The 15540-nt window shown below is 51.9% G+C and overlaps 6 protein-coding genes across 6 annotated transcripts; 4 read left to right on the top strand and 2 right to left on the bottom strand.

The window, feature by feature from the left end:
- Nucleotides 1–594: 594 nt before the first annotated feature.
- BDV14DRAFT_165010 (uncharacterized protein) lies at nucleotides 595–1716 on the bottom strand. Its single transcript, XM_073767277.1, has one exon. It carries the CDS (start codon nucleotides 1516–1518, stop codon nucleotides 1138–1140), a length of 381 nt encoding a protein of 126 aa, XP_073632637.1. The 5' UTR covers nucleotides 1519–1716; the 3' UTR covers nucleotides 595–1137.
- A 277-nt stretch (nucleotides 1717–1993) lies between these two features.
- BDV14DRAFT_187171 (uncharacterized protein) lies at nucleotides 1994–3933 on the top strand (the record flags this gene model as incomplete). Its single annotated transcript, XM_073770921.1, has 2 exons — nucleotides 1994–3712; nucleotides 3769–3933. The coding sequence occupies 2 exons, from the start codon at nucleotides 1994–1996 to the stop codon at nucleotides 3931–3933; spliced, it is 1884 nt and encodes a 627-aa protein (XP_073632636.1).
- Nucleotides 3934–4938: 1005 nt separating this feature from the next.
- On the top strand, nucleotides 4939–6006 carry BDV14DRAFT_165007 (uncharacterized protein). Its single transcript, XM_073767275.1, has 3 exons — nucleotides 4939–5188; nucleotides 5315–5418; nucleotides 5484–6006. The coding sequence occupies exons 1-3, from the start codon at nucleotides 5071–5073 to the stop codon at nucleotides 5703–5705; spliced, it is 444 nt and encodes a 147-aa protein (XP_073632635.1). The 5' UTR covers nucleotides 4939–5070; the 3' UTR covers nucleotides 5706–6006.
- Nucleotides 6007–6370: 364 nt separating this feature from the next.
- Nucleotides 6371–8445, top strand: BDV14DRAFT_165005 (DNA replication factor Cdt1 C-terminal domain-containing protein). Its single transcript, XM_073767274.1, has one exon. The coding sequence runs from the start codon at nucleotides 6562–6564 to the stop codon at nucleotides 8254–8256; it is 1695 nt and encodes a 564-aa protein (XP_073632634.1). The 5' UTR covers nucleotides 6371–6561; the 3' UTR covers nucleotides 8257–8445.
- A 261-nt stretch (nucleotides 8446–8706) lies between these two features.
- On the top strand, nucleotides 8707–14915 carry BDV14DRAFT_187169 (mismatch repair ATPase MSH2; the record flags this gene model as incomplete). The annotated part of the gene is made up of 14 exons (XM_073770920.1): nucleotides 8707–8730; nucleotides 8815–9064; nucleotides 9095–9288; nucleotides 9319–9630; nucleotides 9661–9779; nucleotides 9810–10100; nucleotides 10134–11059; nucleotides 11099–11202; nucleotides 11236–11639; nucleotides 12575–12698; nucleotides 12765–13899; nucleotides 14066–14407; nucleotides 14460–14542; nucleotides 14589–14915. 14 exons carry the CDS (start codon nucleotides 8707–8709, stop codon nucleotides 14913–14915), a joined length of 4635 nt encoding a protein of 1544 aa, XP_073632633.1.
- Nucleotides 14916–14959: 44 nt separating this feature from the next.
- On the bottom strand, nucleotides 14960–15451 carry BDV14DRAFT_164999 (uncharacterized protein). Its single transcript, XM_073767273.1, has one exon. It carries the CDS (start codon nucleotides 15380–15382, stop codon nucleotides 15149–15151), a length of 234 nt encoding a protein of 77 aa, XP_073632632.1. The 5' UTR covers nucleotides 15383–15451; the 3' UTR covers nucleotides 14960–15148.
- Between the last annotated feature and the right edge of the window lie 89 nt (nucleotides 15452–15540).

Here is a 15540-nt window from a genome sequence, read left to right as displayed (position 1 = left end):
TGCCATGAAAGGGACTGAGAAGGTTCGAAACTCTGTTGCTCTCTGTATCCGTGGGTGTCCCAAAGTCTGGAACGAAGCTCACAGTATACGGCACAGGGTCCAAGAAGGACTGTGTTAGCGTTAAGTTCCTGGTAACCTCAAACATAAAATAACGACTGGCAGGGCTATCCTGGTCTTGACAGTCATTAATAATACGGTTATTCAGAGAGCCGCCGTGCTGGTGCTATCAGCCACTGGCAGCATCAGGTACCTATACTTGCGAGTAGCTGTCAAGCTTACACCGCCAAGGGGAGATTCTATTTGAGGGTCCAGAAATCCCAAAGCCATCCACTCTGCGTCTCCACTGCCTGATCGGTGTCGATGATTCGTGTCCGCTAATCCGGCCCAAGTCGTCAGTACCTGGGGCTAGCACTCCGTCTTGCCTATCACGATGCAGAGCTCGGCGTCCATTGCCTGAGCTGATCATCATGACCTCCTCGCCAGAGAGGGGGATGATTTCAGTTTGACCTGAATCTGATGGACACGAACGCCGACAATACAGTGTACTGTAGACTACTAGAGGTACTAACCTAGAGGGACCGTTACCAGTTACCAGTTAACAGAAAGTAAGAAAGTGCCCCTCGTTTCGGGACAGTGTTGCCTCCCGCCGTCGTTTCTGATAAGCCTCTTCCCCTCTGTCCCAAAGTTATCGTCATCACCACTCGCTGGATCTTTGCCGTCATTACTATCGCTTTTCCCCTTACTTAGTGACTTCCTCCGCTCTGACTCCTCTCCTCTCCTTCCCTGCTCCTGCTGGCCCGACTACTCTCCTCCCTCCTGCATCCCTCCATCCACTCATCCACGATCGATCTCTTCTCAACACTACACTGCCACAGCCTTATTCGGCTCTCGGCTTCTGTCTACCTACCTAGCTTACGTCTTCCAGGGCCTTTGTTATCCCCAAAGCTTTGATTTCCTTTCCTTTCCCTTTCCCCTCTCCAGGTGTCTCTCTACAGCCGTACTCACCAGTGACACCACTATCGCATCCTATAATTAGGCGCGTGTGTTTTGGACGCATCTGATTATTATTGCAATTTTGAACTTCCCCCTTCCTTCGCCTCCCGTTGATCCATCAATACCGCGGCCGTCTTTTGAGCCCTATTCGATTGTCCGGCTGTCTATTATTACACCTTGTTGCCCAGTATTGATTTTAGTTTGGGTCTTGGCTGGGCCCCGGTGTCTTGAATTCCTACTGTCATACTCATTATTATTACCCACAGCTGGACTCGACCTCCCGCTACTTACTAGTCCAACCGTGATTCCCGTCGAGCCGCCAACTGAAACTTCTCCGACTCTTCTCTCTTCTTTCCCCCTCCGGTTCTCAGTCTTCAGTTCCCAGTTCCCAGTTCTCTCCTTCCTCGGTTCCCTGGTCCTGGCCCTGCTTTGACTTTCCTTGAGGACCACTGGGACAGCGCTACTAGACTTCGAGCATGCTTTATCGGACCTGATGCGCGCCTTCTTTTTTTGCCAACAGCCCATGACCTACCCTTGCTTCGCCATCCTCGTCCGGAGTCCATTTCACTCCTCGTCATCTCAAGATCTCGTCCAACATTATTCGTACTCCCCTCCTCCTCTCCTCGCTTAACCGCCCTAGAGACGGACCAAAATATTTCCATTTTTGTGAGTTGTTACAGGTCGCAAAAAAAAAAAAAAAACAAAAAAAAACAAAACAAAGAAACAGCACCCGAGAGATGAGGATTTGACGGTTACCTGGCCCATCTCTCATCCCTTGCTAGACATTGCAGCTCAGCCCAATGTTATGGTCCACCTGCTTACCTTTTGACTTGCGCACACCTTTAGTAGTCAGCGTCCCCCTGTTCGATTTCGTCCTCTCGTCTCGTCTCGTGTCGAAAACGTCAATTTTCACGTATATTTTATTGCGCCGGCGGATATCTCCGAACGGATCTCGTATATAGATTTTGGAGTGGCTCTCTGATGCACATTCGCTATCAATATGTCTTTCTTGCCTGTCAACAACACCTCGCCACCGGACCGCGCTATGGAGGATACAATCGCCACGCCGCGCCCACACTCTCATAGCATATCATCGGTACCTGACGCTGGAACAAATATGAACGATGAAAGTGGGATGCGAGCAGCACAAATGGTTGAGGAACCGCGTGGGAGTAGACATTCAATGTCGGATGATACTATACAAGCGGATTCGGATGCAGAAATGGGTTCAGATCACGACTCAGAACGGAAAGGGCATGCACCGCCGTCGAAAAAGAAGAAGGGACAACGGTTTTACTGCACCGACTTTCCACCGTGCAATTTGAGTTTCACCCGAAGCGAGCATCTCGCTCGACATATCCGAAAGCATACGGGAGAGCGACCATTCCAGTGCCACTGTTCACGACGATTTTCTCGACTCGATAACCTGCGCCAACACGCTCAGACTGTTCACGTGAATGAGGAGATACCAGGAGACTCGCTGGCGGCTACCGGTACTCGCTTTCAGCGTCAAATTCGGACTGATCGAGTTCGCCCTCAGGGCCGCGCAAGAGCAGGTACCGGAGGTAGTACAGGTACCCACAGCAGAGGACACAGCAGGAATCTCTCCACTTCAAGTATAGCTTCAACAGCTTCGACATTTAGCCAACCCGCGGAGCTGCGCCGGCGTCCGCCCCCATTGATGATGGCCAATGATCCGGGTGCGAGGAGCAGGCTGGGTCTGGACCCAATGATGGATACGCCCAGCACGCCGCCGAGTCAGGTCCGGGGTTTGCCTTCGGGCGGCTCTCCATATACTCCATCGCGTATATATCCTGGTAACGGTTCCCCTATGCTCGGGTCATCTCAGTTCTGGGATGGAAGGACGGCAGCTCGCCGGCTATCTGTTCCATCAGGAGCCAACCCGTTTGCATCTCACCCACACCCTCAACATTATCCAGTCGCAAATTACCCACCTCAAGGAGATATCTACGCAAGTCCTGTTAGCGGGAAATACCCCATTGCAAGTGAGAGAGACTACAACAACCCAACTGAAGCCGAGTTGCGGCGACGCACATGGCACTATTCTACGTGGCCGAACTTCTCCCGTCCAGAACCTCCTCAGCCTGCGGAAACGCTACCGCCACCCCAAGGAGGTAACGACTCCGCTGATCGGCCAACGCGCCTGCCGGGAATTGAAACTTTTGATCAGATTGCGAAGCGGCCATTGACACCTCCTGTTCGTAGGCCCAGTCCGATGCAAGTCGAAACGAAGCCGCCGGGTTACAACTTTAGCGGTGGATTCAATTACGCACCGCCGCAAGGTCGACCAGCTCCGCCTATCTCTGGGCCTGGTCATCGGCGCGGCCATGTCTCGTGGGATCAGTCACTGCATACAAACCTGACCGGCCTTCATATCAGGGATAAGCCACTCCCTCAGCGTGATGCATCGCATTGGAGCCAGCAGACCATTTCAGAGCTTCGCAACATTGGCTCTCGCCCGTCATCATCGTACCAGCAGCAACTCCAAGGGTTCCGTGGGAATCACAGCCATAGCTCGTCCTATAGCACCGCAGCATCGCACACTTATGGTGCGCGGACGAGCCCAGAAGATTCAAGCAGCAGCGAAGGAGTTCATACGCCGTCAACGGCGTCCCTTGAGTACCATCCGGCCATTGTACATAATAACGGATATGTCGAGCCCCATCACCCTCCCTTCTCCTCTGATACCTCTCAAACTGTACGCCCCCGTTATCCTGAGGACCAGTTGCGATAGATCACTGATCTGGACCACAGGCTTGTCCTCCTTTACCTCCTCAACACGAAAACTACCATACGAAACGCGAATCGCGGCCAGATCTCATGAACAACGATCCAAGGGATCCTGGCCTGGGTCGGCTTGAGGCTCTAGTCGCGGTCGCTACTAGCGAGAATAAGAATCCCACAGACATCATGGTTTAGTCATATGCCAATGCTGCAACATGCTTGATGACTCGGTTGTATGGTCTGTCTCATGGGAGTCTGGCCATATTACTTCCTAACGGCTATCGTATTATTTCTTCCAACTCAAATGGTGTGACTAATGTCCGCGCCAATCCTCTCTCAACTCTCCACACCATCATCTCTCCTTCGCTTTCGGGTTTTCTTCAATGTACAGGCGTTCTAGACCCGGCCTATTGCCATTTGACTACACACCACAGCGTTACGGCAGCTTGATGACTTCTGATGACTGATGATCAACGCATAGTGATGGGTTCGGTTTCGAGGTGTTTTTTTTTTTGCTTTCGTATTCTCTTAACCATCTCAACCATTGCGGTTCTGGCTCTACTTTGTTTGTTTCTATTTGTTAGTTTTCTGGTTCCCTAGTTTGACTTTAACCTGCATGATATGGCGTTTTCCTCGGGTCGTTACTCGTGAGTATATCTCCAGCGCTTGAAGATCCAAGCTTTCAATCTCAACTCTGGCGATTGCTACGAGGTAAGGTTCTGGGTAGACACTTGCTTCATGGTGTGGTAGCGTTCGTTATGACTGTATATTTCTATCTCTTCGGCTTTCGAGCTACGCTGCATACATATATCACCTCTCTTTTTGACATGATTTTCTTCGTAAGCGTCTTCAACTAGCTTTTCATTCTCATCCAGATTGTCCCTGTACGCGGTTTCTTGTGTCTATAGCTGTCAATCAACTCGAACTGATATCATACGTACCATCCACTTTGCAACTTATTCTAATTCAATCGCTTCCGACTTATTGCCGTCCCCACGATGATCTCACTACTAACTTTTCCCCTGCGGCTGGCTGCGACTGTGGGCTGCTGCAAGTAACGTTGTTCGGCCGGGGACTGGGCAGATGACCGCGGCGTGACGTCAACATCGAAGCTCCAAGAACCAACAGCATCACCGCATTTCCCCGCGCGACGAACCTATTTAAACCTGTGATTGTCCTGCTTGTATCGTGAAATTAGAATCGATCAATAAAAAGCATCAGCAATTTCAAAAGAACGACCGGGGTACCAATCTACGCAACGTATCCTACCATCACATCACCACTCTCAATTTCAACAACTTTCTACTCTACACAACCACCAACACAATCACAATGGCTGCTCCCCCGTCTCGCAAGGGTATCTACGCTGCTCTCGGTCTCGTCGGTGCCGGAGGATACTACTTCTACCGTGCTGGCGGTGACCCCAAGACTGCTGGTGATGAGATCCGACGTGAGTCTTCCCCTGCCTCCACACCGATTGAATCCCTTAGACCGTCAAACAGTGCTTGAACTGGGTTTGGCTGGATCAGTCAACCTGCATCAATTGAACGCACCATGCTAACGATGAACCAAACAGACGACGTCGCAGTCGCCCGCTCCAAGGCCCACGGGTCAACCGCCGCTGGCGAACGCGCCGGCGAGAAGGCTGGTCTCGAGACGAACTTGAACATCGATGAAGCTGTAAGCTTTCCATCCTTCCCTGGCCTCTCATCCCAAAATCCAAACGCAATCTGACAAGTGAAAAGGCCAACAACCCCCGCACAAACCCCGACCTCGCGACCCAAGCACAGCGCAAGTTCGACGAGCTGAGCGCCTCCGGCAAGGACCAGGCCGATAGGTTGCGCGCGGAAGCCGAGGCCCAGGCGAAGAAGATGAAGGGGGAGGCATCGAGACTGGGCAATGAGGCTGAGGAGAAGGCTGCTGAGGCGAAGAGTACGGTTTCCGGGTGGTTTGGGGGGAAGAAATAAGCTGGTCACTCAAGAGAGCTTTCTTTTTGATTGACTTGAGCGGATGAAGTGCTTTTTTTACTTTAGCTTAATGACTTATGCGATGTTAATGTCAATGTGATCGCGAATGAACTTCCAACTTGAATTCCAGAAGGCGTGCGTGTTGAGTGTCTTGAGGCTGAGTTGAGCTTGCTTGTATCAGGTACCTAGAGTTATACCTCGGTTGTGGCATTCGTCCAGAATCGGTCTAACTCTATCGACGATAATGCTACGATATGCTCTGTCAAATCAAAGGCCAGGGTGGATAGTAGACACCTTACCCCAAGCTTCATAGTCTAGATTTCCCCTCCGAGGGGCACCGCACCGGGCATGATTCCTAAGGCATGCAGCATTCCTCGACACTCGCACCATCACCGCAGCGACCCCGAGCATATACAATAGAATTTAAAATAGTCTTTACCCCATCTCTCTAAGACTTCAAGCTTAATGTGCAAAAGTTTTACCTAGAACCAATTTCACGATGTCCCTGTTCCTGACTATCAGACGGCGATAAGAGCTAGTGGCCAATTTAACCCGATCTGGCACGCGACATGCCAAAGCGCGTCAACCCGCGACGCGTCTCGACTAGCTCGTTGGAGATCCATCAAATTTAACCGCCCCATCCCCTTACCTACGCAAATTGAGATTCTGGATCGATCCATTACCTACGCACCATTTGTTTGTTTGGTGTTCAAGTTCGATTCCATGTTCAATTAAAGTGAATACTGCTATCGCTTTATAATTTTTGAGTATACAGTATACTACTACACCACGATACTCTACTAAATCCTCAACCCTGAAAAAGGGAAGCCGCAACCGCGACCACCACCACTGCATTATGCCTCGCACGTCCACCCGCGCTAGTACAGCGGCCTCAAGGGCACGCCTGCCTCGCTCGCAGACACAACCTGGCATTTCATCATTCGCAAGAGCGACCAAGCCTGGTCTCCGCAGCGTCGTAGGATCAGTCAAAGAAGGCAAGACCTTGAACTCGAACTCAACGGAGCAAAGCCAAGCAGGAAGCCTACCAGTCTCCCCTTCCAAAAAGCGAAAACTCTCGGAGCTTGCGAATGTCGGTGCCGTTTCTGTTTCCGTGACGGAAGTTGGAAAGAGCGAGGAAAATGCCAATGCCGATCTTACGCTTACGCCCTCGAAGACTTTGAAGTTTAGCTCTTTGCAGCTTTCGACGCCGAAGCGGAGCTCGAGGAGTGGGCATTATGTTGTCTCTGAGGAACAGGAAGATGGAAACGAGGATGAGAATACGACTCAGGCTGTATCGCCTTCGCGTAAGGCGCGTGATGCGAGGATTGCAGCTGGAGCTGGGATTGAAATTTCATCTGAGCCTTTGGCCGAGGAGGATGAAAACGACAACGACGATGTATTTGCGCCATCTACGCCGTCGAAATCTCTCGCTCGCTCTCGCACGATCGCGACGCCGAAATCTCGCGCCGGTACTCTCAGGCGCACGCAGTCGACGCTGTCGACGCTCTCAAAGACTCTACCACCCGCTTCTCGTCAGACTGCACGTGTTCATCCTCCTGCACGTCCGGCCGCGGTGGAAGAATTGGTCCGATTGCACTCTTCCTTCCTTAAGGCGTTGACGATTCATGCCGCGCATAAGGGTGTTATGGCCCCTGCGGATTTGAGGGAGTTTTTGCCGAGTATTGAAAGGATTTGGAAGAAGAGGAAGGTTGTCGTTAAGGATTTGCAGAGGCTGCTCTGGGTTTGGAAGACTGGCCAGGGAGAGTGTGGGTTTAGACTTGCGAATCATGGGCTTGGAAGAGTTTGCTTGGAGAGGGTTGGTGGGCGGAGTGAGAAGGTTGATGATGAGGGGGCTTTGCAGGGTGTTTTTGAGGAGAAGGTTGAGGGTCTATGGAAGGAGGCGCTGGAGGTTGCTGGTGGTGATGAGAAGAAGGTTGACTTTTTGGCGACAGTGGGCTTGGCGAATATTGAGGAGTCGCTGGCGCCGTTCACGGCGTTTCGCAAGGGGCAGCAGAGACTTCAGGATTTGAAGGGAGGTATAATCAAGATGAAGATGGGAGCGCTGTTGGCTGAGTCTGCGGAGGAGAGTTCGGGCACTTCACCGGTGAAGCGAGATGCGACCACCAGCCGGAGACAGGGGCTACTTGACCGGATCAAGAACAAGCAACTGCGGCAATTGAAACTACCCCCACCACCGTCAAAGGATGTTCTTCTCCGCCGTGCTGCTGCAGGACGTATTGAGGAGGTTGCTGCTGTGCTTGCTCTCCTTCGACCAGCAGGGTACGTGGGCAGCGGCCCTTTGGCACGGATGGCTGCGCAACGAACCCCATTCTGTCTCGAAACGATCGTCCGAAACGTGCAAGACTCAACCCGCAACCCCATTTCCGGCAAAGAAGTCGAGGCCTGTCTCGATATCCTCTCTCGCGAAGACGTCGCCGGCCACTGGGTGAACATTGTCGTCGTGAGCCAGCTCAAGTCGGTTGTGCTGAAATCTTGTGCCGACGTCCAGCTGAAAGAATTAGGACCCAAGGTGGCCCAGCTGGACCTTTGATTGATATATTATGTTTTGGCTACGCTCGTTTGTTTACGCCTTTGAGCGGTTTGGATTCTATTTTGGTGATACCACTACCTCAGCGGGCATTTTTGGGGTTTGACTACGATGCATGAAGCATATTATGTACGGCATTAGCGTTGCATGGATACTGTATGATAGACTATATATTAATCAATAACCTATGAGACTTAATCCTCCTGAACTTGTAGACTAATTGTATCTGATTCCATCCCTTCAGCTTGCTGGTTTCTGTAGATGTAGCCTGGATGTGATTGGTCAGAAACCACTTTACTCGACGCGCAAACACGTGACCGTGTCGCGTCCTCTACGCGCCAAGAATATACGTATCAATGGATAAGAGTCGGGGAAAGCTCAATCCCATCACCAAACAACACCACAGCCAGCAATTGATTCCCTCTTAGAACAGCAGAGAGAATTGCCGGCACTATGTCATCACGCCCAGACTTAAGGGTAAGCCGCCTTCAACTTAATCTTTCCGAAACGTCAACCCCCAACCACTTCAAGATCCCCAACTAACAATTCCCCTTCCACCAGGTCGACGACGAAGTCGGCTTCATCCGCTTCTACCGCACCCTCTCAAAAGACGACACCCCCGGCTCGAGCGAAACAATCCGCATCTTCGACCGCGGCGACTGGTACTCCGCGCACGGCCCCGAAGCCGAATTCATCGCGCGCACAGTCTACAAAACGACTTCTGTCCTGCGGTACCTCGGCCGCGCAGGAAATGAATCAGACCGTTTACCATCCGTTACAATGAGCGTGACTGTCTTCCGCAATTTCCTGCGTGAGGCTCTGTTCCGCTTGAACAAGAGAGTTGAGATTTGGGCGTCTGCGGGGAGTGGCAAGGGGGCTTGGAAGAAGGTTAAGGCTGCATCTCCGGGGAATCTGCAGGATGTTGAGGATGAACTTGGTGCTATGGTTGGCGATGCAATGGGGAGTGGGGCTGGTTCGCCGATAATCCTCTCTGTGAAAATTAGTGCGAAGGCAGGTGAGGCGCGGAATGTCGGTGTTTGTTTTGCGGATGCGAGTGTTCGCGAGCTCGGTGTTAGCGAGTTTCTCGATAACGACGTCTACTCGAACTTCGAGTCGCTGGTTATTCAGCTCGGTGTGAAAGAGTGCCTGCTTGCTATGGATGTTAATCGGAAGGATGTGGAATTGGGCAAGATCAGGGCTATCGCTGATAGTTGCGGGATTGCAATTAGTGAGCGGCCTGCGGCGGATTTCAGTGTCAAGGATATCGAGCAGGATTTGACGAGGTTGTTGCGGGATGAGCGCTCGGCTGGGACGTTGCCGCAGACAGAGCTGAAGCTTGCGATGGGGAGTGCGGCGGCGCTGATTAAGTATTTGGGTGTTATGTCTGATGCGACGAATTTCGGGCAGTATGCGCTTTACCAGCATGATCTGACGCAATTCATGAAGCTTGATGCTGCGGCGTTGAGAGCGCTGAACCTTATGCCTGGCCCGCGGGACGGGTCAAAGAGCATGAGTTTGTTCGGGCTGTTGAATCACTGCAAGACGCCTGTTGGTAGTCGATTGCTTGCGCAGTGGTTGAAGCAGCCGCTTATGGACCTTGCTGAGATCGAAAAGCGGCAGCAGCTTGTCGAGGCGTTTGTCGTGAGCACGGAGTTGCGCCAGACGATGCAGGAGGAGCACCTCCGGTCGATACCTGACTTGTACCGTCTTGCGAAGCGGTTCCAGCGGAAGCAGGCGAACTTGGAGGATGTTGTTCGCGTGTACCAGGTTGCGATTCGGCTGCCAGGCTTCGTGAACTCGCTGGAGAATGTCATGGATGAGGAGTACCAGACGCCGCTGGAGACAGAGTACACTGCTAAGCTACGTGCTCACTCGAATAGCCTCGATAAGCTAGAGGAGATGGTTGAAACGACGGTTGATCTGGATGCCCTTGCCAACCACGAATTCATCATCAAGCCCGAGTTCGACGATAGCCTGCGCATCATCCGCAAGAAGCTCGACAAGCTACGGAAAGACATGGTCCGCGAGCACCAGGCTGTCGCAGACGACCTCAACCAAGAAATGGACAAAAAACTGTTCCTGGAGAACCACCGCACACACGGATGGTGCTTTCGCCTAACACGCAACGAAGCAGGCTGCATCCGCAACAAAAAGGCGTACCAGGAGTGCTCGACGCAAAAGAACGGAGTATACTTTACCACTTCAACAATGCAAGCCCTCCGCCGCGAACACGACCAGCTCTCGGGCAACTACAACCGCACGCAAACCGGCCTCGTCTCGGAAGTCGTCAATGTCGCGGCGTCGTACTGCCCCGTTCTTGAACAACTCGCTGGTGTCCTGGCGCACCTCGATGTTATCGTTAGTTTCGCGCACGCCTCTGTCCACGCACCAACCGCCTACACAAGGCCTAAGATTCACCCGCGGGGTACAGGGAATACAGTCCTCAAGGAAGCGCGACACCCCTGCATGGAAATGCAAGACGATATCTCGTTCATCACAAATGACGTCAGCCTTATCCGCGATGAGTCCTCGTTCCTGATTATTACTGGACCGAACATGGGTGGTAAATCGACGTACATCCGGATGATTGGTGTTGTGGCCCTCATGGCGCAAACGGGGTGCTTTGTGCCTTGCTCCGAGGCCGAACTGACGATCTTCGACTGTATCCTTGCGCGTGTCGGTGCGAGCGATTCGCAGCTTAAGGGTGTGTCGACGTTCATGGCGGAGATGCTTGAGACATCGAATATTCTCAAGTCCGCGACGTCCGAGTCGCTGATCATCATTGACGAATTGGGTCGTGGAACGAGTACGTATGATGGATTTGGTCTGGCGTGGGCTATATCAGAGCACATTGTTACGGAAATCCGGTGCTTTGGGTTATTCGCGACGCATTTCCATGAGCTGACGGCTTTGGCGGATCGGTATCCGAAGTCTGTCAAGAACTTGCATGTCGTTGCGTTCATTGGAGATGGGACTACTAAGGAAGAAGAGGAAGACAAGAAGGCCCAGCAGAAGGTTACGCTTCTTTATCGCGTTGAACCGGGTATCTGCGATCAGTCATTTGGTATTCATGTTGCTGAACTTGTGCGCTTCCCTGAGAAGGTCGTCAATATGGCAAGACAGAAGGCTGAGGAACTCGAGGACTTTACGTCTGCCGATTCCGAGGGCAAGAGTAATGTCAAGGTTGAGTCTTCCGCCATTGACAAATACTCGCAGGAGGAAGTTGAGGAGGGCAGTGTGCTGCTCAAGGCCATGCTGCTGAAGTGGAAGAGCGCGATTGAGGAGAAGGAGATGACGGTTGAAGAGAAGAGACAGATTATGCGTGATCTTGTCAAGGGGAATCCAAAGTTACAGGCGAATAAGGTCTTCCAGGGGATTACGGCGTTGTAAGCTGAAGAGTTAGGCCTGGTCTTGTTAGGGTTTGTTTCGGGTTCTGTATGATGGGATGGATGGCGTTCGGGTGGGATAGATTTACTAGCCAGCTTGTGTGTATGTTCGGATAATTTCAGATGCTCTCTAACCTTTTCAAAATAGTTCAGACTATTTATTCCATTCAATTGCATGTTGCATTGATGTTGTTGTCTCCTAGTATAGATCACGTGGGCCAGCGGTCCGGACGCCTTTCAGTAAATAAGGAACTTCCACCTTGCGCTGCGATACCATCCGCTCTCTCAACTCCGACCCAAACGCTTATTCACCTACTGTCCTTCTCCATTGACTACCGCTATCCACCTAGATTGAATGCCCAGCCTTCAAGCGCCTGGACGAATCCCCGATCTTCCCTTTGTCGCTCGCTATGTCCCTCCAGTAGTCAGTCCAACTGCATTGAAGCTGGTCCATCCGCTCCGCAACAGCTCCACGACTCCCGAATGCACCCCTTTTCCATCCTCACACTCGGCATCTTCGTTGCGGGATACATCACCGCGAGGTGGGATCTAGTAACCCGGCTTTACGAACTCGCGATATTCGCCTGGGATCACGGCGTGGTGGTGCGTTGTCTTCCCCGTCTCTTCCACTTCCTCGCGCCGCACCGCACCACGGACACGCTTGCGCTTGCGCTACTTCCCCCACACCACTACAAACTCAGAGAAAATCTAACTAACTTGTACTTTTTGCTCAATAACATACAGACCAGAACAGCAAAAGGCTTCGTCTTTCTCTCCGTCTTCTTCTTCCTCCTCATTATACCAATCAATCACCTCGCGCAAAAGGAGTGTGGGCAGCACCCGCGACCCGTGCATCTCGGTGTCTCCGCCCGCGAACAACTCCGCCGAAGAGGCTCGTTCTAGTCGCCGTAGGAGGATGACAACATGCAGATGAGTGATGGGCTGCTACGGGTATTCTGGCCTTATGATTTGCAAAGGTCTTCGAAGCCCGGCGTGATTGTGGGTTGGCGGAATTCGGAGCTGGATTTGTTTGTGCTTGCTGTTTTGGAGGATGTTGAGGTTTGTCTTCTTGGATTGCAGATGGCTTGGTGATTGTTGTAGATGTGCTAACCAGTGTGGTGATAGCCTCGAAATGTCGACAATGCCCTCCGCGCGGGGATCCTCTTCCGCAACAGCCCTCATCCTGTCCCGCGCATATTCGGGCTCTGCGGCCGGTCGTCGATGCACGTTCTAGGTTCGACTAATCCGCAAGACCCGCCGACGGCGTTCAATTCATCGCATCTTATCGTTACTACCCATTCGTCGAGCAAGGTTCCGAGGATATACTGTCCGCCGGAGACGGGTCTCTCCATTCAGGTCATCATGTTCCACCGCCCGGATCCGACGAGGATGGAGTACATGTCGCTGATTCCCATATCGCTTGCTCTGGAAGACAAGGTACTCGCTGCAGATAAGTCGGATACGATGTCGGATACGAGAGAAATTGGGGAGGAGTTGCAGAAAGCTCGAGCGCAGAAATTGGTGGAGAAGCTCAGGCTACATACGGTCGTCAAGCACGTTGCATCGCATAAGGAACTCGCGCTCCCGTTTATTGTCAACCAGGCGAACTGCGCATACGAGATGGGGAAGCTGATCGAGAAGAACAGCGTTCATATTGGGACCCGCGTGAAGAGGAGCATGAGTGTTTCGGAGCGAGTAGTCGAGTCCGCGACGACGGCGTGGGATTTGTTTGTCCTTGGAGTGTCCTATGTCTTCTGGCAGTGGATATGGCCCGTTGTGACCAGGGTGTTTGTCATCGGATTGGTGTTTCACCGTGCCATTGCGGACTTTGTTCTGCAGGTCCTAGAATGGCGCGCTCGACCTGATGCTGCTGCATTGAAGGACATATCCGCGACAGCGCAGCAGGTGGATATTCGTCTGCAACAGTTTTGTTACTGGCCCACACAATATGTCAAACTGCGGCAGCGAAAGGATGACTGGGAAAGTGTGACGACCTACCATGCACATTACATCCGTTTCTATAACAGCCTATGGCTTGTCGCCAACGATGTTATTATCGGGATTGCCTTGGGCTCGTACATCATCGACAATGCCAATTGGGTAGCATACCAGATTAACTTCGTCCTCAGCGGCTGGACTGTCCAGGGTCTGCAACGGACGATATCCTGGCTGATGGACTGGCCTGCCGGTTTGAAACTGAATAATGAACTCGCCGCATTTCTGGGTGACCTATTCCTTTGGGTCATTGAAAATTGGGCTGGTAAGACATTCCTTTCCCTTATTACTGACCTCTGCTAACCTCTCAGCCTGCATCGCAAACCTCCAACCCTACCTCCCTCACATAATCTACGTGATCGGCTGCGCAAGCTTCGCCGGCGCCAGCATGCCAATAGCGCTCTTCTCCGACCTAATATCCATCCTGACAGTCCACATCTACTCATTCTACATTGCCTCGGCCCGAATCTTCAACTGGCAGCTCACGATCATCATCTCCCTCTTCCACCTATTCCGCGGAAAGAAGCGAAACGTCCTCCGCAACCGTATCGATTCGTGCGACTACGACCTTGACCAGCTTCTTCTCGGAACAATCCTGTTCACCGTCCTCTTCTTTCTCCTACCTACGGTTATCGTGTTTTACCTGGCTTTTACGTCTGCGCGGATGTTGATCATCTCGCTGAAGGCGGGGCTTGATACATGGTTGGCGTTTTTGAACCACTTTCCGCTTTTTGCGTTGATGTTAAGGGTTAAGGATTCGAGGAGGTTGCCAGGTAAATTTGTCCTTTAACACGGAGGAAAATCTCTCTAATACATATTCTATAGGTGGAATTCGCTTCGATCTCCGCTTGGAGCCCAACAACTCGTCAAACGGGAAAGACCAAATGATACACTACATTCACCTCGAAGTGAGCCATCCTCCCCTCAGCTTCCTATCGCCAGCTAACAAACCAGTCCATCCCCCTAACCCTCCGCGCCATGTTCGACCAATACTTTCAACTCGGCCACCGCCTTCGAAAACACTATCTCTCGCCCTCCGTCATCTTCTGCCTCTTCACCGGCCGCTTCGTGCCGCCCATCCACCGCCGCTCCCTCTACAGCATGCAATATAGCATGCTACCCGACGTTCGTCCTTCCTTGTCTCAAGTCTGGAGCGAGCTCACGCAGCCTACGAGAAAGTCGGGTGGAAGTAGCGGGAGTTCGGGCTCCGCGGGGACGGGCGCGAACGGCATGTTGAAGGTTCCTGTGTTTGGGGAGGGGAGGAGACGAGGGCATCGGTAGTCTACTTTTACGCATGTGTAGATAATGATAGTCTTAATAAACATCAATAACATTGAGTAAAGCATCGCTTATCACGTAGTTGTAGTACTTGGTATCTAACATTCTCCTTCATTGGGTATCTGTTCAATTCAATTCGATCCTAGCCCAGCTAGTTCAGTCCATTCAATTCCAGTCCAATCCATCGCAGTCGATCTCAAGTCAGCTCAATCAACCAGTAAACCCCTGCAAGCTCCCTATTTATGCTCAACATGCGGCTCCGCATCGGCATCCTTCCACCTCCCCGCCATCTTCTGAAACGCCTTTGTGTCCGCGGCGCCAGGGTGCTCGGCCTCGAACTTGTGGATCTGGTCTTTCATGTAGGAGTTGTGCTCGGCGGCTTTTGATTTGGCTTCGACGACGGGCTTCTTGTTTTGTTCGTTGTGGTGGGTTGAGATTGTTGTGTCCATTTCGGTTGGTGTTGTTATCATTGGATGAAGTAGGTAGGTGGCTTGGAAGTATAGTAGGTGGTTTGTTGGGTATCTTGATTTTGATTGTGGTATATGGATGATGTTTGATGGTGTTGGTATTCTAGGGTTTATATACTTCGATGTCCTGTGATAATGGCGTTGGGTATGATATCATCATG

This window comes from Aspergillus stella-maris (assembly GCF_047715825.1).
Source record: "Aspergillus stella-maris strain CBS 113639 unplaced genomic scaffold BDV14scaffold_4, whole genome shotgun sequence".
NCBI lineage: Eukaryota > Fungi > Ascomycota > Eurotiomycetes > Eurotiales > Aspergillaceae > Aspergillus > Aspergillus stella-maris.
The sequence above is the reverse complement of the archived record's forward strand: the minus strand, read 5'-3'. Positions and strand labels throughout refer to the sequence as shown.

Bases quoted from the DNA above. Each gene is read 5' to 3' on its own strand.
- BDV14DRAFT_165007 (XM_073767275.1), top strand. From the start codon at position 5,071: ATGGCTGCTCCCCCGTCTCGCAAGGGTATCTACGCTGCTCTCGGTCTC. The intron at 5,189-5,314 runs GTGAGTCTTCCC...TGAACCAAACAG, and splicing joins TGCTGGTGATGAGATCCGAC to ACGACGTCGCAGTCGCCCGC. The intron at 5,419-5,483 runs GTAAGCTTTCCA...ACAAGTGAAAAG, and splicing joins ACTTGAACATCGATGAAGCT to GCCAACAACCCCCGCACAAA.
- BDV14DRAFT_165005 (XM_073767274.1), top strand. From the start codon at position 6,562: ATGCCTCGCACGTCCACCCGCGCTAGTACAGCGGCCTCAAGGGCACGC.
- BDV14DRAFT_164999 (XM_073767273.1), bottom strand. From the start codon at position 15,382: ATGATAACAACACCAACCGAAATGGACACAACAATCTCAACCCACCAC.
- BDV14DRAFT_165010 (XM_073767277.1), bottom strand. From the start codon at position 1,518: ATGGGCTGTTGGCAAAAAAAGAAGGCGCGCATCAGGTCCGATAAAGCA.